General features: G+C 43.1%; 1 protein-coding gene across 3 annotated transcripts; it reads right to left on the minus strand.

Annotated features, from left to right (window-relative positions):
• Positions 1-1,960: 1,960 nt before the first annotated feature.
• PRDM1 (PR domain containing 1, with ZNF domain) lies at positions 1,961-24,396 on the minus strand. 3 transcript variants are annotated; one of them, XM_005883793.2, is made up of 7 exons: positions 24,274-24,396; positions 22,455-22,703; positions 15,665-15,784; positions 11,892-12,144; positions 5,930-7,044; positions 5,359-5,487; positions 1,961-5,001 (listed from the first exon to the last, which is right to left on the minus strand). In XM_005883793.2, exons 1-7 carry the CDS (start codon positions 24,313-24,315, stop codon positions 4,426-4,428), a joined length of 2,484 nt encoding a protein of 827 aa, XP_005883855.1. In that variant the 5' UTR covers positions 24,316-24,396; the 3' UTR covers positions 1,961-4,425. The 3 variants fall into 3 exon arrangements, with proteins under 3 accessions (XP_005883855.1, XP_014386874.1, XP_014386875.1); XM_014531388.1 differs by lacking the exon at positions 5,359-5,487 and having other exon boundaries at positions 4,197-5,001; positions 24,274-24,390; XM_014531389.1 differs by lacking the exons at positions 22,455-22,703; positions 24,274-24,396 and having other exon boundaries at positions 4,197-5,001; positions 11,892-12,133; positions 15,665-15,777.

Raw genomic sequence — 24,396 nt, forward strand, 5'->3', positions numbered from 1 at the left:
CAAAGGGGGGAAAAATCTAGAAATGTGCCCATAAACTCCCATGTCAGCATATATCCATTTATTCTATACTAGAGGCCCGTTGCAGGAAGATTCCTGCAAGAATAGGGCTTCCTGTGGCTGGAGCAAAGCAGAGAAGGGAGCGAAGCCCGCCTCAGTGGGCTTCACTCCCTTCTCCGCTGCCTCACTCCCTCCCATCTCCGCTGCCTCGGCTCTGCTCCCGTGTCCGCTGTCTCAGCTCTGCTCGCGTCTCTGCTGCCTCGGCTCCCTCCCTTCTCCACTGCTTCGCTCCCTTCTGCAGTGCTTGGCTTCCTTCTACACTGTCTTCAGTCTTCGCTCTGTGCCTGCATATGCAAATTAACTGCCATCTTTGTTGGGTTAATTTGCATAATTGCTCTGATTGGCTGGTGGGTGTAGCGGAGTGACACCAATTTGCATGTCTCTTTTATTAGTGTAGACATTCCTTTATAGTGGAGAATTGAATGCATCATTTCTGAACAGAGCTTTTATTTTAAGGAAATACGCAGAAAATGATGATTTCTTCAGTCTTGTCCTTGCCCTACAAACAGCTGCATGAAGCCTCCATCCAACTGTGTGGAGGCCGGCAGGGTAGACGTGTGCTCCTAGTGAATGTTAGCTTTTTATGTAATGTTTCATTCAACAGCCAAGTGCACAAGTGTTCCCAAGATATATAACTCTCCAGAAAAAAAGACATGCTCTGCCAAGTAAAGAACTATGATTTATGACAGTAACTGTTACACTCTGGGTCTTATTGGGCTTTGTTTTGAAAAATTATTACCACAATGGTTCTGCAGAATTTAGTAGTGCAACCAGCACCATTTGGCACGTTTATGACAATAGGGTTCTGGTTTTCTTAACCCCACAGTTACATGTTGGCAGCATTTCAAGTTCTTGGCACAGATGTTTAAATGGATATAAAGAAGAAACATTAAAAAAATCAGGCAGTTTCGAGTGTCCACATGTAAGAAGGAGCGTTACTTTCTGAACATGCAGTTGGTGGGCATGGAACCATGAACTTGGTAATGGGTGACATAGCAAACACGGAAACCATTTGCAAAGAGCTTTTAGATTTTTTTCCATGGAAGGCAGTAACATTTTTCTAGAAGCATCTCCTATTCACATCTATCAAATGAGACTCGAATTTATTTGTACCTGAAGACAGGTTAGTTTCTGGAGCATCAATGGACAAGCAAATAGGTCCCTTCACCACCATATGACCCCTGGGGCTGCATGGTCACACTGCCATGACCCCTGGGTTTCACACTAACAATGCCTGGCTTCTGGTAAAACAGAAGTTTTCTTGAATTGAATTACACAAGTAGCAACCCTATTTCCCAAGTTGTGAAGAAAAAAAAATACCATAGGAGGTAGGGCAGGAAGACCATGCAGAGCACAAAAAGGCCTTATTCTCGGTGGCGCCCTCAGTGCTAGCTACTGAAGCGAGTGACTGTCACCAATGGGCAAGGTGTTCCTTGACTCAGCTTCCTGGGGACTCCCCGAGGCCCCCCATCCATGAGTGGGCTGGGTCTACACACACACACACACACACACACACACACACACACACACAGACCACCACCACCACCTCCACCACCACCACCCCATGCCCATCAACAAAGTAAAACAAACAAAAATCCAGTAAAAACAAACAAAGCTTCCCCCATTTACTGGCTAATGCTTGAAAATTTTCCTTAAGAGAACACTTTTATAGCTCATAATTAAAGAAAAAGCTTACACCATTGAGTTATGAGAGATGTAAGTGATCAACTCTTCCTATCACTGCCACGTGCTGTCCCTGATGGAGATATGAGGAAATCCTTGCTGGGGGGTGGGGGGTGGGAGAGAGACCAATTGTGTCACGTTCAAAATCTGTTCTAGGGCCACGTTTGTAGGTGGTGAAGATGTCGCTCACTGGCCCCTCACTCAAGACGCTAGACAAGCATTGGTAGAGCATGAACATTTATATTTAATTTACATTTTGACAATTTGCACATAAATAACAATGTAAACCAGTAAGTAAACATAAGATAGTTTGTTGTCCTAGCAAAGTAAAAAGCCAGTAACTTTGGTCAGTTTTGACTGTAAGGGGGAAAAAAATAGAACCACTGCTGATTGTGGGCTCAACCTTCACATGTAAGAGGCCTTGGAGGGAAAGTCAGACACTACAGAGAAGCAGGAAGTCTCAGCCACTGTGCAGGTCTTGGTAAAAACTCCCACATGTAAGCAAGCACAGAGGGGGAAGAGGACAAACGAGCGGTTGGGAATAGAAAGAATTTGGTGTCAATGTCAGTGTGAGGCTTTGGTTTACCTGTAGTTAACGACAGCGTTTGTCGAATACTGAGACATAATAAACTGCCAGTTTCGCTCCTTATGGGAACAGATCACTAAGGCTCTTGGGTTTCCCTGGATTTGTTGTTCTCTTCTGCAGGTTGGCATTAGTTGCCATGAACAGAATGCTGCATATACATATATAAACCGCATTGACTAGTGATACACCAGCTATTTAGGAAGGAGGGAGAGGAAGAGAGAAAAAATTACAATAGTAAAGGAGTAATAATGGAATTTTTATTTCCATGAATTGGGTATGACCACATAATCATAATGTGGCAAAACAAAAATAAAGCCATCTTAGATTGTCCTTAATAGTAAAAAAGCAATCTCTTTTTCCCTGGTTATGATGCAGTCCCCACCTTTGTACCAAGGTTTTAGGGTCTTTTACAAATAGTGAGGGGTGCTCAAGCTCATCAATATGATTGTGAGGTCATTGAGTGCTAAAGAAAGTCTCAGAAAGGGTTTTTTTTTGTTTTTGTTTTTTTTGGTCTTTTCTTGCCCTTAGAAAAGTAGGTTCTTTTACATGGTTTGGCTCACAATTTAAGTGGTTATAAATATATTATATATACATGGTATAGTGGTATAAATAGATTTATAAATATACATCATTCTTTGCTACACCTTGAATGCCGACATGTAATCTTTGGGCTAAGCAGAGTAAGAGATAGAATGGCCTTGTTCTATCTTTCCGGAGCACACTTAGTTTCGTCTGGAGTAGCAAATCATTAGATAAGCCATCATTTCCTGCACGACTGGACACACTCAATGAGGTAATTGTTGTTGAACAACTTTGCAATGCCCTTTCATCTTCAATTAAATTAACCATAAAATGTAAAAACACAAATACTGAGGAAAATCGGAGTTTTACAGAAAGAATACAATTGATGTGTTGGGGATAGGAATGCTCATTACCCGCTTTGACCCTAAGACAATGAGAATACCCGTTTTTGGTTTTTTTTTAAGTGTGGCCTGAGCCCATCTACCTCAAATCCTTCCTGGTGGAGCACCATGTTTGTGCAATTTTAACATGACAAATAAAACAAAAACCCAACAACAAAAACATCACCCAGACTCAAGCCCCTAAACCTCACACACACAAAACCATCTGTGCTTTGGAAATGTTTCGCAGTGGTTTTAAACATGGCATTTTGTCTTCTTCACATTTTTAGATAATAAGGTGGGAATGCAAAAGTCATGGGGCCACTCTGAATGGTCACATGACTCTGGGGGTGCGGTGACCCTGCTTTTTGGAGAGGGAGACAGGTTGTCACCTTTCTAGTAACTCTGTGGCTAGGGGGAAAATAACCGCACTATCTACAGAAACATACAAGATTCCCTTTCTTGTTTATTCTACTGGAAGTTATTACCGGGTAATTCTGCACACATACCCCCAAGTTATGCAATGCTGTTCAAATGACATGATCCTATGAATTAACACAACAACTGTATTTTTGGCAATACCAAAACCTCATTTTCAAACCATTATTACAGAAGGAGGTTGACTGGAGTCATGTATTTGATTACTAAATCTTAGGTACTTTAACAGATGTGCAGAGATTGTTTACAAAGAATGGCCACAAGACAAACATATATAACATCTATACTCAAATTACAAGGAATTTTTCCAGTCATTGTAAACGTTTTTTTAATTATTGCTTTTAAATGGTAAATTGTATAATAAATTATGAAGGATTAATATCATTGAAAAAATAATTATGGCTAGGCAATATTCTTAGCAATGGGAAGGCTATGCAAACATATTCACACAAAATATTCAAAATACACAGATTCAAATATATATATGGGGTAAATAAGTATATATAATATGTATAATATATTGTGTTCAAATATATATATATGGGGGTAAATAAGTATATATAATATGTATAATATATTGTCTTTGCTCATTTATGCCCTGAGATTTCAGTAACTCTGGAGCTCCTTCTTCAATTCCAGACAGGTGAGGGAGAGCTTTGCGGCCCTGGGTCTATGTACAAGGAATCTGCTACAGGCACCCTGACTCGCCAAGTCGTAAGTTAAGAAACAAAATAAGACACTTTTTGTTTCCTGAAAATCTTAAGGATCCACTGGTTCGACTGTTTCTTGTTTGACCTTGACAGGTCCCAGAGGTAGTGGGTTGCTGGGAGGCAACTTCATGAGGGACAGGTCTGATGACTCATAGAGGTTACACCCTGAGAGGAGTCCATTCCCCAGGTTTCTTTGCAAAGACACTTTCAGGCCAGTTTCTTCTTTCTCTTTCCTGACCACGGCCAGGATTTCCTTCTCCACCACAGAGGAGGTCACATCGATGTTGTCCTCCATGTCCTCGAGCCGGTCGGCATTGTCACTGATGTCAAACTTCTCGATTTCTTCATTGATTCGAGTCAGGTCCTCCAAAGGCAGCCCCGTGGTTGGGGCCAGAGGACAGTTCCCCTTCAGGTGGACCTTGAGGCTGCAGAGATGGATGTAGCTCTTGTGGCAATGGGCGCACTTGTGGGGCCGCTCCCGGGTGTGTAGGCGCTTGTGGAGTTTCAGGTGCACGAACTGGGTGAACTTGGCGGGGCACACCTTGCATTGGTAAGGTTTCTCTCCGGAGTGGAGTCGCAGGTGGGTCTTGAGATTGCTGGTGCTGCTGAACCGCTTGTGGCAAACCTGCAGTGTGGGGAGAGGGGAAGACCAGAAGATTAAGAGTTGCCAGCGGGAGGGGCAAGCTGACAGATGATGCCAGCAGCCTGGGAGGGGAGAAGCCTCCCTGTGGCACCGATGGTGTGGCATTAAGCAAACAGGGCGATGTGGCCACACTGCACACGAGGTGGTGTTTATTTCCCCTACCATTTTCCACCCACTGGGAGCTGGCTGTGTCATCATCTACCTTGCACCAGGGCTGCCAGCCCGTGCCAAGGCCGAGTTCTTGTGTTGGCTAATCTATGGGCTGCATGGCCTGGGGAGGGCAACTCCTCAGATATTTCCTACAAAGGTCAAAAGTGCTACCCCCCAAAGACTGCCCACCTGGCATTCATGTGGCTTTTCTCCCGTGTGGACCAGGTAGTGTTTCTGCAGGTGGGCGAGCTGAGTAAAGCCTTTGTTGCAAGTCTGACATTTGAAAGGCCGTTCTCCACTGTGCACTCGGAGGTGGACCTGGGAAGAAGCCACATGTGTTAGCTCTGCTCTCAGTTGCCCGGAGAACCCGGCATATATGATGCAGAGATCTTCAGAAAAGCATCGCGATAAAGTCTTATACAGAACAAATAAAGCCCCGAGGCTTTCAGGAGGCTCTGTTTTGTTTGTGCTAAAGGAACAGAAGCTACAGGCCAGCAGGGACTTTCAGCTGATCTTCTAGCCCAGACCCCATGTTTTCGTCATTCAGAAGAAACTCAGGAGAGGGGAAGTCACTTGTCCAAAGCCACACAGAGCCCGAAGCGCCAAAAGCAAAGTCAAACCCACGTCAACTATTCCCGACCCGGATCTCACGCTATTGAAAATGAAATTGATAAGCTGTGGAAAGCGAGCTAAATACAAACATGCCTAACACAGGTACAGACACTAGCAGACAGGCAGACTGCTCTACTGGGAGGCCTACCTTCAGATTTGAGAGCTGGCCAAAAGTCTTGGAGCAGACATTGCATTCATACTTAATCTTGCCATTCTGCTTCTTGAGGGGGTAGGGGAGTGTCTTGTAGCCAGTCATGTTCCTTTTATTTTTTATGAGATTCATGGCCTCGTCACTGCTGGGGGCTGCCATCGCTGCTGAGGTAGCTTTGGGCTGCACCACGTGTTCCGCCGTGGCAGCAGTGCCCGCAGTGGGCGACCCGCTGGTGGGGCTGCATACCTTGTCCTTCATGCTGGCGGCGGCCCCGGTGAGGGAGAAGGCACTGCGGGGCGTTGGGACCAGCACCTCTCCGGGATGTTCCGGCTGCAGCAACCTCCTTGCTCCTTCCGAGGGCAGCGAGCTGGGCAGAGTGGGCGGGTTGAGCATGGGGTGAGGCAGGCTGCCCCCACCGAGGAGGTTACTGTAGACGGGGTACAGCCTGGGGAAGAGGCCGAAGTTGCTGATGCCATTGATGCTGCCCATGGTGCTCAGGCCATTACAATTCATGCCGTAGGGGGGCAAGAGGAGCTTGGGGTAGTGGCCGTTGTAGGAGGGGATGAAGGCTGGCGGGAGGTGGTGGGGAGGCGCGTATCCAGGGTAAGCACCCAGACCTTCAGAGCCGTAGGGCGGGTTCAAGTAGGAGTAGGAGTAGGAGTCCCGGTGATCTTGAGGCCCCGGAGCCAGAGGCGACACGGTGTTCCCTGGGCTGCTGTGAGGACTGGAGCTTTTGAGGCTTTGGTCCGGGCTGCTTCTTGCTGAGGGACTGGGCGTCGTGGAGGACGGGATGGGGGAGTGAGGGATGTACGTCGGCCTCTCCATCCCATAGGCCAGGGAAGCTTTCAAAAAGTCTTCCGGGAGAGGGGCCCGGATCGGGTACACGACCCGGGGGTAGAAGGGCATTTCGGGGCTCCCATTCTTCCTGAAGTCATCTGTGTCCTTTTCTGAAGTGAGGGGTGAAATGTTTGAACGGTAGAAGTCCTTTCTTTTGGAGGGGCTGGAGTCCAATTTTAGGATTTCTTTCACGCTGTACTCTCTCTTTGGGGCGTTCCTTGGGCAAAGGTCATTTTTCTCAGTGCTCTGCTGCTTTGACTGGCTCTGTGCTTGTGCTGAAACAGAGAAGAAGGGACGATTACTCAGAGGGGTACAGAGAACTGAAGTGAAATTGCCCAGGTGGCTCTCTCCCTGAGAAAACCTGAGCACCAGCTGGCCACGCGCGAGACACCTGGTTTCTCGGCGCCTCTCATTCTAGAGGGCCCGGCCCCTCGAAGCGCCGCTCCATTTCCTTCTCAGCACCGTGGGGCACTGGCAGCATCGGTCAATGGAGCGAACAGCGCCCTTTAGATTACTTTGTTTCCACTGACAAAAAACACCCCCTTATGATGGAAAAGTGCTGTGCAGGCTAGAACAGGAGAGCTTCCATTAAAATGGGGTGGAAAAATACTGGGGTGGGGGATGTCAGAGGTTAATAAATGCCATTCTGAGAAAGTCAGCACACCCTGCGAACTAGATGTGAAAGATTAAGACTCATTTCAAGTAATAAGCAGTCATCAATTTTCACCTTCGTTCTCATTTAATACGAATTTGATAAAACCCTGTTCAAAACTGTCTGTGCCAAATAGACAGATTAGAAACACAGATGCCACCCCTTCCCTTCGATTTGCTGACAACACAAGAATTTCACCACGGCTCTGTCTGGTCTACCCAGGCTCCCAGCCACGCTGTCCCCTGGAATCACAAGGCATGACACAGTCCTCCTGCCAAACCACAACAGGCACTTTCCGAGCCAGTCCAATTACTTAGAGCACCAAAGAAAACAGGCAGCCAAGATGAAAGCATTTATTCCCAAAGCCGGCACACCATGACTCGGTAAATATACTATTTAGGGACAGCAGCCACGAGGAGGACACTTCCAGACTCCCCAGGCCCTCGCCAACCCTGCCTCCAAACACACAGCACAGACGGTGCCTTCAGGAAAGCACCAGTCGGAGCAGGGAAACCAAAAATTCCCTGCTCAGCCTGCCTTGGAAAGCAAAAGTAAAACATATGCTGCTGAGCTGGAGCTCAGGTTCTTGGAGGGCAGCCACTCCAGCGTGAACACCTGCCGCAGCAGTGGGAGCAGACTGAAGGCATCAGCCACGAGAGGCAGGAGAGCTGGTGGGGATCAGGCTGAGGCCTCCGTAAAGTATCATTCATCATCTTTTACAAAAAAAGGTCCCTGTTTGATTTAACTGAGAAGGAACTCCAGGCTTGACATCCGATAGGTCTAGAAATGAGCTCTGTGGAACTCCAGATTCTGAGCTCTTCAAATCCATTCTCTAGGTTGGCAGGCTGGAGGGATTGGATTCCCGCGTGAGAGCCCCTCGGAGAATGTTATCTGCTGCTGGCTGTTATCAGTTACTCCGGGTGAGCCAGTGGCCCCAGAGTAAACACAGCCAAGACACTATCGGGGAAGATGCTGATGGGGGCAGTGATGGAAAGCTTGTTGAGGGAGAGGGATTTCTGAAGCCACTAAACCAAAATAAATATCCCCTTATCAGGCCAATATCGATCTTTCAGTGAGGCCCAGCAGGCAGGAAGTTCAAATTGTCACTTTTGTTTTTTAAAGCCTAAATGGTAAAGGAAGATAGACAACGGAGTGGGAAAACTGATAGGCGAGACATCTATCTCTCAGCCACAGGAAGGAATGTTAGGCAGGCTGAGAAAGAGCGACTCAGAGGCATCCCCATAGGCCCACAGTAACAAAAAACGCCATCCTAATAAAATTAAATACAGACAATTCACCATCATCATTTTCTGCCATTTTTACATGGCAAATTACATCTAAGTCTCTTCCTTTTTCTGGCAACTTCAATACTCTCTCAATTCTAAAATTCAATAAATTAAAGCGAAAGTAAAACGTTTAGTCCAACCATAGCCTTGTTCTTCCTATTTAGTTAGGTGTTCTTACTAAGCGCTTCAACAATTCATTTATTGAATTGAAAGAAGCTAATGATTTGGCCAACAAACAAGAAAGTCGTAATTCATCATTTTCTAGGTAAAATATTTAACACAGTGTTCGGCATATAGTAAATCCGCAATAAATGTTGGCTATCTCACATGCCTTTCTACAAACAAATTTATGTCTTACTCCAAAACAATATCCAGAGGGAAGGGTAGTCCCTCCTGAGGAGTTGTAAGGTGGACATCATGCCATCCACAGAAGGCACATTTTTAAAATCATCCTTAGCAGCTGAGTAATCAGGGGAGCTGGTGTCATTTCTGAATCTCCCACTCAGCAGCAGCTTGAGTTAACATGAAAAGGAAAATCAAGATCTGTTTTTGTTCTTAAATCTTACATGGCTGTAGGCGTACAGAGTCATTTCAAGAGTGAACTGCTTCTGAAGGCTCTGAATGGCTTAATTATGCCGACTCACATTTTCGATCTATAATAAGAACCCCCAAGACTACAAGAAAGAACCTAGAAGTTCTGCAATAGGCAAAACAAAGTCTGTTTTCAACTGAAACTGAGAAAGCAGATGAACATTTAGAAGTCTATAATTTGGTCAACTGTTTTCTAGATGGGTTAGTAAGATAGATAGAAAAAAATACCAAAAAAACTTGGGAGGGGTAGGAGTTCAACTAAATAGTTCCAACTCCTTTTATTTTGTTTTTTTAAAAAATGCCAATTTGTGATTTCTGAATACTTATTTTTCTTGACCTCAGTTTGCATCAAATCTCTTCTCAACATTCTACCAGTTGAGCCATCACTGCCACTTAAAGCCCTCATGGGGATTCTGGCATGGACCTTTTTTATGCTTGATGCATGGAAACCCAACACAACTCACTTGCAGACACAATCTACCTGTTAGGCCTGATGAAATAGTGGAAATTTTCCTGATCAGAGTCTCAATCATCAGTTACCACGCCTAAGACAACTGGTTTCACAATCGGCAGTAGGAGTCTTGGCTTAATGTGACTAGTATTGTTACCTTTCATTCTCTACTATGAATACTGGACAATAAAAGGGAACTTGGGAATGTTAGACCATCATTTAGGAAAAAATTCTGCATAAACAATAAGGGATATTTGAGGGAAGAAAGGTGTCATTTCACAGTACACAAGAATGTTGCTTCTGAACACAAAGGGTATGCCCGAGTCTTAAAATACTGTGCAAAACTTTTCATTGGGGGATAAAAATGTAAGACCTTAAAAACCTTTCTTTGATTGGCAGAGAGTGAGGGAGGTATGCAAAATCACTGGTTGGTACAAAATCACTGGGATGCATCACCTCAAATGGAGTCACTGTTTAAAAAGAAGAAATCAAAGTATTTCTCTGAACCCATGACTAATTTAGGCCAAGGACTGTAAGGAGACCCCCAAGAAGAAGTGACTTGCTATGCTGAGAAAGTTAGGAGGAGACTGCCTGTCTTCCCAGGAGATGCCCTGCTGGAACATAAGTTGTCTTTTACCACCAGGCCCTGAGTACCAGGCCTGGCACATACAGATGGTGAAAAAGCTGAATATCTCCTTAGATGCTTGGCTCTGGGACAGGACAGCAATTCTTGGGAGCAGTGAAGAGAAATGAGGGAAAACAATGGCCACCTTCGCCTAGAACCTGATTATACCCATCATGCTCTTGTTGGAAGCCGGTTTATTTCCAAACATTCTAAGACTTCCTCATGAAGCTCAAGGTGCATTGTGTGTGTGCGTGGGCACGTGTGTATCAATGGGCCACAGACACAAGCCTGTGGGGAGGAGATCCATAATCTTTTATATTCCCCGTTTTTCAGCAAACTATAAATAGTCTTGAGATCATAAGGAGATGAAGTAGACTCTGTGGATGAGCACTAAATAGCTACAGAGTTGGATTATACCTGACGAGGATAAGTTGGTCCTAGAGCTGAAGTAAAAAATTCTAATTTATGCTAATATTAATATTATTCCAAAAGTCTCAAAGATGAAAGTGTGAACTAAAACAATTTAGCCTTCATATAAAGCAAAAGGGAAAGCATATCAATGATTGATGAATCTGGGTAAAGTGTATCTGGGAATTCTTTGTACTATTCTTGCAACTCCCCCTTAAGTTTGAAATGATGTCAAAACCACAAGTTACAAAAATTTCAGCATTTAGACGTTAAAACTTTTAAACCAAAAGGTCTAAAATTTTACTTTAAAAATTTAAACTTAATTTAAGAAACTGCTTTTTTATGTAGCAGTGTAACTGAGAACACACAAGCATAGTGACAACAGGTTGGGATGTTATGGTAATTCTTAAATCATTCATAGAGGTCACCTGAGAAGGACTAAAATGAAGTAGACCTTTGCAGAGAGGGAAGGACAACAACTTCCACCAAATAAAAAAGTAAAGGCTTATAAATCTAAGGAATTGAGAATTTGTTACGATAAAGTGATAAGTGGCTACTTTAATACTGATCAGGTGATCAGATAAAAGGAAGCTAAAATATAAAATCTGTTATTCATTTAGAATAATATTTGAAAAATTACAGCTGCGAGTTTTTCTAGAATCAATCTCCTATGTTCCACATCAGACCATAACTTAATAACCAAATGGGCATCTCTACAAGATTTCAATGCATATTTTAAGCACCGACAAATTACCACAAACAAGGGGGGGGGGGTGGCTTTTCCCTGCCAAGTCAGCCTGTCAGAACCAATCTCTATCTTACTCCTCCCTGCCCCCTTTCAGATAGATTAGAATTGGACATATATTTCTTCTTGTGACTTTCTGAATTAAACACTCAAAGTAGCTCTTGATATTTTTTTAAATGATCAAGTTTTATAATAGGAAATAGGCACTAAAATTCACCCCTCCCCTCCTTCTGAGGGCCTGGTTTAAGCCACCTACTTGGCCCAACCGATGAAGCCATATAATTAAACAACATGTTATTAGCTCAGAGGGGCAGGACTGACATGACTGGCATTTAACATTTTTTTTGTTCTGTAATCCACTTACTGAGATTCATCATTGTCAGCTCTCCAGGATAAGGGTAATGCAGCCTTTCTGCAAAGTCCCGACAATACCACACAAGCAGCTCCTGGTTGGCAGGAATGGGCTTAATGGTGTAGAAGTAGATGTTCATCCCATTCTGGCACGCAGCCAGGTTTTGCTCTTGGGCAGAGTGCGCCGGATTCACGTAGCGCATCCAGTTGCTTTTCTCCTCATTAAAGCCATCAATGAAGTGGTGAAGCTCCCCTCTGGAATAGATCTGTCCAAAAGAGAAGACAGACGGGTTGGAGAGAGTCAGCCCCCGGCACCTCTTAAGAATCAACACAGCAAGCACATGTGTGACTTCTGGTCCCCTATCGCCTAGCTAGAAAAAGAAGCAAATCAGTTTGGCCCGAGTAGTCTTGAATCAGCAGAAATAAGGGCAGAAACAGGTAAGGCACACCATCAGTTACCTTTTCCATCTCGGTTTTATCGTCTTTTCACGTGTGGGGGGAAAATAACAAAAGGGTAAAACACAACATTTAAGGAGCTGCCTCAGATGAATGAAAACAGCCGAGTCCTACTTTTGCCACAGCAGCGAATGACAAATGGGTGATGCTACAAACTTGAGTTCCGATTATGCTGACTTTTAATGCTTTGAGTCACTGCGTAGAAGACAAGCCGACTGAGTACGTCAAACCGAGTCTCTCCACTTTTTCTATGGCCTCTGTACTTGCCATTTCCTACACCCCCGCCCAAGGCTTAAACTATGCAAACATCCTCCACCCCCAAGCCTCGGAGTCCAGAAGTAACACTTGTTCATATAAATACTTGGAACCTTGCCTTTTTGTGGAAGCACTGGGTGGGGCAAAGGTGAACTTCACCTGGCATAACAAAGTGAAGGCTGGGACAGGAGCCAGAATCTGACAGTCTCCCAAGGAGTCACTTTTCCTCTTGATAAACATGTTCAGCCTTGCCAAAGGAGGGGAGAGGGAACCCTCTTATCTGTGAGGAGCTTGGCTGGAACGCCACTCACAGAGCCATAGGCATGTGCTTTTGGGAAAAGAACAGGAAGACACCATGTCGTTCTTTAAAGGCAACGCATAAAGCAGATTTCAAAGTTTACCTTGTAGTAACACTACTTCTGTTTAACAGATGCACACAGGCCACTCGGGGGAAAAGGCAGAGGTAAGAACAGGAAAAATCAAAATATACATCCTTACTGAAACTGCTCCATCATGAAACCCCTTACCCTTCCACAGAAAGCTGCTCTCTCTCCCTCTTTTTAACCTGTACCACGCCTTGTCTTCAGACCTAAGACATTTCCTTACACAGCTACAATCAATACCTGGTCATCTGCAACTTGTAGTCTCCAAGCAGTGGGCCACGGCTCGGACCTGAGAGCAGGTTACTGCTTTGTTCTCAGTCACATACTATGTGAGTCTATAAATTGATTCTATATTTCGCTCAAACGTTATCAGAGATAAAAAGGAACTCTGTCCCTTTAACACGGGCAGTAAACACCAGAATCACTTTCTTTTAAGAGTAACTTCCTGTAAATTGTGAAGGGGGAAATACATGTGGCTTCATCAAAGCAGCTTGTGAGAGCGTTTGCGGTGTGTGTTGTTAAGAGAAAATGGAACAAGGCTGGGTGAATTCTGCTATCAAGAGGGGTTTTCAAGTTTGTTTACTCTGATGTGCAAACTTCCAGGAACATGGGGTTCCATCGCTCTTGCACTCTTCGTTGGGCGGAAACTGCTTTCTAAAGCTACGGGTATGTTGATTCCAGTCAGCCTTCCACAGACTACAATTTACTGTATCCTCATTTAAAAAAGAATGATTGATGCCATGAAGTCACACACAAACACACACACGCGAAAATACGCATACGTCAAGTGAACACTGCTCCCTGTCACCTCACTACATTTCCATACATTATCAAGAAGATTAAAAAGTGCTGACTCATAGTACAGTTACAAGAAATGTCACTGGTTTCTCAACTTGCACATCCCTTCTCTTCTCTTTGACTGTGTAATTTGCATGAAACTTTTTTTCTTTCCTCAAACAGATGTCCATATCCCTGCCAGCAAAATCAGGATGCTTTTAACAACATGTGGGGAGTCAGCTCCTACAACATCCTTTGTATGTGAAAGACTGATTCAAATAAATCCTCCCAAGGACAGCATTTTAGTTACTTAGAGTGAATCGTGAATGAACCAGGGAACTGGGAGAGTGATAGGAGGTTCTTAGGTGTTTCTTGCCTTTGTCAAAATGACCAGGTGTTAATGAGATTTATGCTAGCTTCTCTTCATTCAGACCTACGAATGCAGAATTACACACCTCTATGTTTCACTTCTGAAAAGATTTTATTGGCAATAAAGGCAAAAATGCACTAAGATTTTTCCCATTGTAACTCATGTATTTTAAGCATGAGAAAGTTATTAAATAAAAATTGTGAGCACACAACTCTCAGAGCTCTCATCTGCCTGGAAAATAGAACACTAGGTTTCTAAAAACACAAAACTTCCAGGCTTTTGAAAAAAATCTTGTTTGTTAGGAGCAGCTTCTGAATGACCCCCAAATAAGTATTTTATCAAGATACTTGTCTAAAAGGTAGAAGTGTTCTAGATAAATACTGGCCAAACTAAGTGTAATCCAATTTTTGTTGTTACCATGCAGCTGTTTCTGAAAATAATTCAAACAATGATTCCCCAATTGTTGTGTGCTTCTTATGCAAGTATGTATAAAAATTTTCTTTTAAATTTTGTAAGAATATCTTTATTTTCTAAGTGAGGAAATGAAATATCCTGCAGAGAGCTATGGGAAGATGAAAAGCAGCCCAATTTTTTCTTGTTCACTCCTAATTCAGAGTCTTTTACTCAAGGATTTCATCTAATTAGTCCACCTCTGAGGTCCCTTCTAACCCTGATATTCCAAAGGAAATTGTATTGGCTAGACTTTTGGACTGGATGTTATAAGAAAGTTTATCATCTTGCATGATTGTAAGCATTTCCCCAAAGCTATGGATGTAATCTACCTACTGGCAAATCCGATAGTTTTATGGTGCAGACAAATTTAATGTGTTTTTATTAATTTCAGAGAAAGGAGAGGAAGGGAGAGGGAGAGGGAGATAGAAACACCAATGATGAGAGAGAATCATTGATTGACTGCCTCCTGCACACTCCCCACTGAGGATCAAGCCCACAATCCGGGCATGGGCCCTGACCGGGAATCGAACCATGACCTCCTTGTTCATAAGTCAACACTCAACCACTGAGCCATGACGGCCAGGCTGGTGCAGATGAATTTAAACAGGACTAGTCCTGAGGTCCATCTCCATTCCCCTAGTGCTATCTTCTATGACTAGGCTTCCTGAATGGCATTTTTTTTCAAGATTATTCATTTATAATTATTCTTCCACTCAATTAAAGTTAACTCAGCAAGAAATCAAGAAGAGGTGAAATCTAAGACTTGGTGACTCATTACTACTTCCTTGCAGAGAAATGCAAATGAGCCTACCCTTAAAGCAAGTAACAAACTGTTTCCTTTCTTCACATAGCTCAATGAATTGCAAAAATTAAGATTCACATATAGTCCATATCTCCATCCTAATCACCTATAACTGTTGTGTTTCTAGGGCCAAACGTTTAGCCAGTTTCATCACACTTGCTTAGGATTCACTATGTCCCTGGGGACCTGAATACTTGTGGTGAGGCCCAGTACAAGTTGAAAAAGGAAGTGACCCAGCAATTCTAGCTCTACTTTTTCTTAATGAATCTGGAAAAATTTTCCATACTTACCCGCCAAAAATATTTCCTGTTGGCATTCTTGGGAACTGTATCGTTGGTGTAGATTTCACCTATTAGAGGTCCAAATCTTGTTCCCTTTGGTATATATTCTTTACTTACTACTCCAATAACCTAAAGGAGGTAAAGCATATGAAACAATTACTTTGACTGCAATATATTAATCAATCTTTTTGTTTTTATGAGATGTCAAGTGGTAATGCAACCAACAATGACAAAATTATGATATGGCGCCTATATAATTAATAATGTGCTTCACCTTAGGGGAAGACCATTTTTTTGGGGGGGGGGGCCATTTTTAAACTTCCAGATCATAAACAAATATTCAACCAAGCATTAAAATAGTTGCAGCGGTTCTCAACCTGTGGGTCGGGAACAATGAAAATATATCCTGCATATCAGATATTTACATTACGATTCATAACAGTAGCAAAATTACAGTTATGAAGTAGCAACGAAAATAATTTTATGGTTGGGGGTCACCACAACATGAGGAACTATTAAAGGGTCGCGGCATTAGGAAGGTTGAGAACCACTTATTCTCCAGTGACTGAGGGTCTTTTATTTTTGTGATTACTTTTTATAATAGAAGAACAGAGAGGTAGCCATTCTGCTTTAGAACGGGAATCAGATAACACAGAATTAGATGGTCAAGGTTAGACCAATTCAGCCCGCTCCTAGTTTCTTATTTCTCCTCTCCTTCAAACCATAAACACAGTGTGCTTGAGGGGAATAAAGTAGTTTTAACCTCAGAAACCAAAATAATGCTCTTTGGTTGTTCCACAAAGGCCTGAGGAACCAGAAACCAAACACATTCTATTTTTTTTTCAACCCAGATGAGGGTGTTGCTTTTTTATTTTTTTCCCTTCATAGCTTGTAAGTTCTCTTTATAAGAAAGATCTTTCAAAGTAACTTTTGTTCTTTTCTAGCATCTTCTACTCAACAGTGGTCAAAATCCTCCTTTGAAATGAAATTTATACTGAGGAGAGTTGTGGGTTCTGAGAGCCTCGGGTTCTAAGATCAGAGGAAGTGACCTTCTCAGACTGGATGTATCACACATTCTGACTTTGTAGGGTTTTACTAAAGAAACATGTTAACTATGCCAGTTCCTCCTTGATCGTAAATTTCTTTAAGGGGGTGAAAAAAAAAGTCACCAACCACGAATCAGGAAGCAATTCATCACTATTGACAAAACTCCTTTGTAAGTAATCCTTTATAACATTTTGCAATTATAGTTTTGTTTTGTTTTTTATACACTCACTTTCCCATTTTTATTTTCTTCCCATCCAAAAAAGCCTACAAGTTAGTTACTAAATGTCATAATGAAATGGACCAAGATGGGAGGTAAAAGACAATATTTGTTTCCAGTTTTTATTATCCCTGGTGGTTCCTGCTTAATTGTGTAACTGAAATGGAGGCCGAAATATGTAAATCAATAAATGTTCACAAAGAAATCTAAGATTTTGGTTATGATATGCACTGACACTTCATTAAATTGCATTAAGAGTTCAAACCTCTGTTTAAATGCATCTAGAGTAGGCACACTTCTTTTTATATACATTTCTTATCAGCCAATAATTTTTAAATTTATTTGAATTTTATTTATTTATTATTTTTAATACTTTTTATTATTCAGTATATAAGCCAATGGAACATACACAGACTGGAAAGACAGAAAAAAATTTTCTGCCCCTAACACAAGTTGAAACAAGGTTGGTCAGCTAGAATGTTATTTTTGGTCATTTATGAATTTCTGGCAGACAGGTGAAAAAAGCAGATGTTCATTTCATCCTCTTCCTCTGCCTTCATTTACATCCATCTGCCCTTTCAATAACAGTTCGTCATTATTGGTATTTGTTGGCAGTACAACTACTGGAGACAGGAGTACCTCAGAACAGTCTTGAGATAAAAACATATACTAAAGCTTAAGTGGACTTACTTATTCAGAGGCTCATTGTTTATAATACATCATAGAACCTAATTAATTGGAAAAATTCATGGAATTGATTTCTATGACACGCAAACCATTTGGCATTCATGTTTGAGTGATTGTTCCATAATATTAAAATGACAAACAGGAAAAACAAATAATGTCATTTGTTGGTGAGCCAATAATTAGCAGTTGATATTTTCAACATATCCACTTTAAAGCAGTAATTTTAAGAAAGGTACTCAACTGGTTCATCAACTTTGTTTTAAATTATAGTCTCTTGCAGACAGTGTCTTAGGAGTCAGAGCTTGATTACCAACAAGGAGCCTTGCATTGAGGTCAGGGCTTTTCTTCTGAATTGCCATTCTTTTTAACCCCGGGCCTGTTGGTTTTCAGATACCAATCTCACATTAAGAAAACACATCATGTTCTTATGGACAAAGGCCACCTACAAATTTAAGGAAGATAGAAGCCACCCAATACCTATTTGAGCAATATGGGCGAATCACTGGGGAAGCTATAAGGCACTATTAGAGGTAACTCTTCCCATCTGTAACCTTACAAATGTCATACAGCAGGCAAGACAGGAGAACAACTAGACAGAGGAAGGTGTGTGGTGGAAGAGAGATCTATGGAAATCCCTAAGCCCCAAACAAATAAAAGAACCTCGATATCAGATTAACTTTACAAGTGGGACAGAGTCTTAATATTTTAATTACGTATAACACACAAAACTGTAGGATACAAATAAACTCATGTATGTAGATAAATAGAGACACAAGATCACATAATTTTTAGGTGGGAAGGAACTGAGTAGCTAATATGCCATCTATATCCGTGCTCAGTCCAATACTCTAATACACAATAAAAACCTTCACCTCAAATCCATGTCTGAGACATTATTCAAAGAGGCCATAACAGCTGCAACTCCAAGATTACAGTACTCAGCCAGGTAACTAGGAAGGGGAATAGGAACTGAGGGTTTTTCTTAAATGGGAAGTGAAGACTAGGTCACAGTCTGCCTCCCGCCCTGGAAAGATGCAGCCAGACGTGAAGCTTAGCCAACAACATTCCATCCTTGGAGCAAGCACAAGACACAGAGGAGCCTGGTGTGTGCCCTAACCCTTGCAGTGCTAAGAAGACTAAGAATGTGTTCACCTCGCTCAGGAAGCAATCGTCACTGGAACTGACCAGGGTCCTAAAGAATTTCTGCTGGGGACAGGCTGCTGTTCGCCTTCCATAAATCTATCAGCGAGACCATGCTGGCCTCAACACTTCTTGCCCCCAGAAGCTCTTCAATGTCATGGGTTATGTGAGGAGCCGACCCCTCTGCCACATGAGCAGATCCATCTCTATCAGTGGCCCCAGTCACAGAACATTCAGGTCGGTGACTACTAGACAAAAATGAAGATTTCACAACTTAGGATGGATGGGGTGGGGGTGGGGGAGAAATAAAAATCTGATAGCAAGGAGAATGTAAGTTTTTTGTTTGTTGTTTAAAGCAATTCCTCCCTCTAGGGAGTGTACACACACACACACACACACACACACACACACACACACACACAGTAGTGGGTTTTAACCAGAAACAGCATTCAGGTCTAAATGTGCTGTGAGCATCCTCAGCCCAGATGCCATTAAGATCATTTTAATTACTAGCTATCTATCCCCTTCCTCACCCCCACCCCCATAAAATGCCTCATTCGATTACAATTATAAGGATTATCTGCAATGAGATGACTAGAACTGTTGTGGACCACGACTTCAGCCGGTAATGCACCTCATTTTTTAAAAAAAGGGGTGGAGCGAATGGAGATGTTTTTAGAAGGTTTCCTCCTTAATTACCTTTGTATTAAAGGAAAGGTGGTAATGCCTCAGTACATGTCTCCCAAATAAAAGGCAGTAGGAAGAAAAGAGAATTGCACGTTATGGCAAGACACTCTTTACAGATGGCCTGAGTGACTAATGGACTTCAATCAGAGTGGACACTGAGGGAGTCCCCATCGTCCATGGGGATGTTTGTCACCACATGGCTTTGGGAGGTCAGACTCGGAGCCACAGCGCTTCTAGAACACGAACGGTTTCAGCACAGGCTACCACTTCTAAAATATAAGTGTTTAAATGGACCTTTCTGTATTCAAATATTCATAGAAAATTATTTCAGGAGGACAAGGGGAAAATCCCCCTAAAAGAATAACCCATCAGTTAAAAAAGTTTAAACAGTTTTGAATACTATGTCTATATTTGGTTTGAGTTCTGGAAATAGGAAGTAAGAACAGCCTCATTAAAGATACAAAATGATTCTAAACCAACTCTAAAAATGAGGGTCAAGATCAGAAACACGGTTTGTATGTTTTGTTTTTAAACCAAAAGAAAAAAAAAGGTGCTGACACATAGCACAAATTCATAATGAAAAATGGTCTTGCTAAAAAAAAAATCCCCAAGTATGTCAGCACAACAGTACATAATGTGGTATCTTCTGCTACTTAAATGAAAACATTTAAAGAAGGGCAAGTTAAATCAGTAAAATCAGTCAGATAAAAACTACATGTAGAAAGGCTTTTTTTGCCTATTTCCACAGCTTGTGGGACTGAAAGGACTAACTGAATAATGACAGTGTAAACAGTTCATCAGTCCTAAAGGTCTGTTTGAGAACTGGTTTGCAGCAAGCACGTCCTCAATGGCCCAATCCCACAGTCCTCCTTCACCACCTTAAGGGAGCTGTCCTTCCCCAAAGTTCAAAAAGGGAGAAACAGAGAAACAGGTACAAATTCCAGAGTAAGCTTCAGACAGTATTGCATTTAAGTTGGTTTCCTGGTTGCTTTTAAGATTAGGAACTGAAGATGTATTATTTTAGTCAAGTGTTTCAGTTACATAAAATACGGGAAAATAGAATAAGAGAGCCCCGATCTCTTATTAGGTTAGTGTTGAAGGACCCTCTTTAGGAATACAGGCACAGCATTTTTCCTTTTTCTGTGTTTTTTTTGGCGTGAACACACGAAGTAGGGAGTTAAGTGTTCAGAGGAGAAAAGAAAAAGAGCCAAACCAGCTTAATAAAGGATCGGTCTGAAATGTGTTCAGACTAAAAATAAAGCCACAGTGACACCAAGAGGGGCCAGTGTAGCATAATCAAAGAGCACTAGAGCACTGGCTGGGGAAGTCAGAACTTTGCTCCCTCCAAGTCTCGGCTCTGGCTCTAACTATCCACTTTAGGTAAGTGTCTATCTTTTCGAACCTTGGACTACACGGTCGAAGGGCATTACTAAATGTAGCTATGATTTTAAGTCAAATGATGGAAAATGAAAAACTTCAGCTGAGCGCTGAACTGAGGATAAGAACACTGTAGAATTAAACGGCAAAGATCACCCACAGAATAGAAATTTATTTCAGTCCCAATGGGTGGACAGGGCAATACAGCACAAATGAACCCGGGAACAGACCAACATTTGGTCAAATATGATATGGGGGGAGGGGGGGCGGGGGGGACACACTGCCGCTTTTAAAGCCACAGCCAAACCTTAAATACCCAAACAAGTCCTACATTGATTCCAGGGGCCACATAGTAAGAGACTTTCTATTGAGAACAGTGTTTCCTGTAGAAAGAGGTATAATTAAGGCAGATCTCCGGGGTTACATTTTTAGGAATGTACACGTACTGCTACCATTTAAATTTTGTTTTTTATAAAACCGGCCTCTGCTCTCCCAGCAGGGAAAAGAAAAAGCTTGCTTTATGATGAAACTCAAAAGCAGAGTTGCTCTATTTAATTTTAGACAGCTGTGTCTCCCCCTCACCAAAAACAGGGAACTCGGACACAAACAGGAAAGAGACAAAGTATTTCCCAAACTGGCTCCCTGGATCCTTCCACTGCTGTTCCTTAGAGAAGGAAGAGAGCGACCGGCCATGGCTACCATGAAGACTCCCAATACTGAACTGCGGATTCCTACAGCAAAGGACCCCCTTTTCACTGCTCTGTGGAGGTCATCGCAGAACTAACAGTGGCTTGAGGTCATGCTGGCGGTGGGAAGTCTGTTGAGCTGTCGATTCCTTCCACTCAGCCCAGTAGTGAGAGCAACTGCGCTAGCCCAACGCTCAAAACAAGAGGTGGTTCTGCAAGTTATTTCACAGCTACACATCACGCCTCGCTGTAATCGTTATATAAAAGGGTACCCACAAATCCTTTGCTCATTCCAAGTTGGAGTTTTCAGCCCCTTTGAAACAACAAAGAGTGTACCCACTTCAGAGGCCAGTAAGGAATCGGCCTGGCGGTCCAGCCAGAGCCAAGGGCCGCCTCGGAGCCACAGCGGTGAGCGCTGAAGTCATCCGCACAGAGGACACTTTTACATGACCCTCATCCCGGTTTATGCCATCACTCCAGTTCATAAACACCTCCGGGTTTTGAGAATAATTTTAGAAACCCAGCCAATAAAGCTGGCTCGTTAAAAAGAATAAAGCCATCTAATGAGCCAAAGGAGACAAAAGAAACATGACCAAGTTTTTTTCTTAGAAAAAGTTTTCTCCCTCAAAAGCTGTTGTGCACCTTGGGGGACCGGGGCCCATTGAGCCCAGAGTGGCCGGCAGCTCCCTGACAAACCCCACGCTGCAGCTGAGCTTTGCCAAGACATGTCAAGTTGCCAAAAGGTTTAACTGTTTACTAATTAGCATGGAACAGTGGAGGGCTGGAGGAAGTGAGCCAGGACTGACTTAGGGAAAGAGAAAGCAATGAAAGAAGTGGAGTGAGTGATCAATTACTTCCAGGCACTTAGAGATCCTCACAGATAGAGGAGGCCTCCAGAGCCCCTAGGGAGACCTGGCATCAGATGCCAATCTTCTTCAGCAATAAAGCAGCAACTTACCTCTTTGCTGTTTGTGGTGTATTTGAAAAGCAGATTCCTGGGTAAGGATGCCTCTGCCTGAACTGAAGTCCCTCCGTCAGCTCCAGAATCCCAGGGGTGATCATTCACGATGTATGTACACTTCTCTTCAAACGCAGCCTCTGTCCACAGAGTCATGTCCGCGTCCTCCATGTCCATTTTCATGGTCCCCTCCGTCCCCTCTGCCAACCCTTGAAACCTCACAGCGCTGGAGTCACACTTTGGGGCAGCCTGGAAGAGAAGGGCAAGGCCTTTAATCCCCATTGTCCTGTGGCTCCTCCGGGAGGCTATGACTAATACAGTAGTCTGAAGACTTTAAAAGCAGATGCGGAGTGCTTGGTACAGTTGAGTAAGAGCCAAAAGGCAGTATAAAGAAGACTGCCTTAAAGAAGCAGGGTTTTAGAATGCTACTCAAAGTTAAAAAAAAAAAAGTGTGGCAACTTCATTGGGGGGGATAAAAAAAAAAAACAACCACCTCTGAACAATCCCTGGCTTTACCTCTCACGGCAGAAAAATGTTGTGGGCGCTCAGTCCTGTGTCCCAGAACGCCTGGGGTCATGGCTGCCAGACCCTGGGCGCTGTGGAAAAGCTGCCTCAGAAGACTGTCACAAACAAGGAGAGGAAGAGGAAGGCGCTCTGTCTGCCTGTGAATGAAGCTAAAAATGGAAAGCGCGTGTGTTGCAGGAGCGGAACCCAGCCTGCCTTTTCCAAATGGGGAAGACTGAACTTTCCCACCAGCTCCCAATGCAAAACAACTTTCAAAACAACTGCCCCCCCTAACCCCCCTCTGCTGAGGGATCTCTTTTATCCTCTCGAGTCTGGAAAGGATTGCATCCTGCCAGCATCATCGAGGTGCAGCTTTTCAGAAATAGTTTGGACCACAGGAAAGAGGAGGGAAGATGGGCGAGGGGTTCAAACGCCCCACAGTGCCTTTAGACTTGTGGGCATCCCACGCCAAGTGGAAAAGCAAAAACAAAACATAAAACTGTTCAATAGAATTCCCGGGAGAGAATTCCTTCAGGAGCCCTCAGCTACAAATAGCACTTTCCATTTAAATCTGAAAGTGTACAAATTCCCAGAAGTCACTGATGTGCTACAGTTTACTGTAACTAAAGTTATAATAAATAGAGGAGACTCAGAGCACTCGCTCTGCTTCCACTTAAAAATGTGGAAGTGTCTCCTCACCCGCAGATAGTATTTTCCAGAGAGAGAGAGAGAGAGAGAGAGAGAGAGAGAAAGAGAGAGAAGGTAGACTACTTCTGCGCTGTTTTCCCATATACACATGCCTGATAAAAAGTAGGAACATGCCTAAGAGCCCGTGCCCCTTAGAATGTACACATAACACCGGGTAAGTCCTTCAGGGTGGCTTCCACATTCTTCTGTCTCCTTAAACATGATGCTTTTTTTAAAAAAAAAAAAAAGAAAAGCCAGATGCAAAGTTGTCTTTCCCTCCAGTTACGACCTAAGCACTCTTGCTTACTTTTACGGAGTTGCAACATGCACAGTCATGATGCCGAATACGTGTTAAAAATAAAACAAAACTTAAAAAAGTAAGCCCACCCGGAATCGTTACTTTGTTGGACGGGACCGGGCAGAAGCCACTACTACAATTTCAGTGACTTGACAACGACGCCTAGAACTGAAAGGGTTAATGATTCATAAGGAAAAAGTCTTATAAATGTTTGACAGTTCTAAGTGCCTTCAAGCAGGAGCCTTTCTGGTTTCTACTGCGACGAGAGCAAAAAAAAAAAAAAGTTTTCAGATCAATTTCAGATTCACAGAGAAGATCCAAGTTCCTTACCGAGGTCGTACCCACACGTTTTTCCAAGCAAATATCCAACATCGGAGATCAGTGTCGCTCATCTCTACACAGTCCACATTTCCTCCGCGTCCCCTCGCGGCGCGGGCTGGAGACGGACGCGCA

The sequence above is a fragment of the Myotis brandtii genome, unplaced genomic scaffold (assembly GCF_000412655.1).
Source record: "Myotis brandtii unplaced genomic scaffold, ASM41265v1 scaffold8, whole genome shotgun sequence".
NCBI lineage: Eukaryota > Metazoa > Chordata > Mammalia > Chiroptera > Vespertilionidae > Myotis > Myotis brandtii.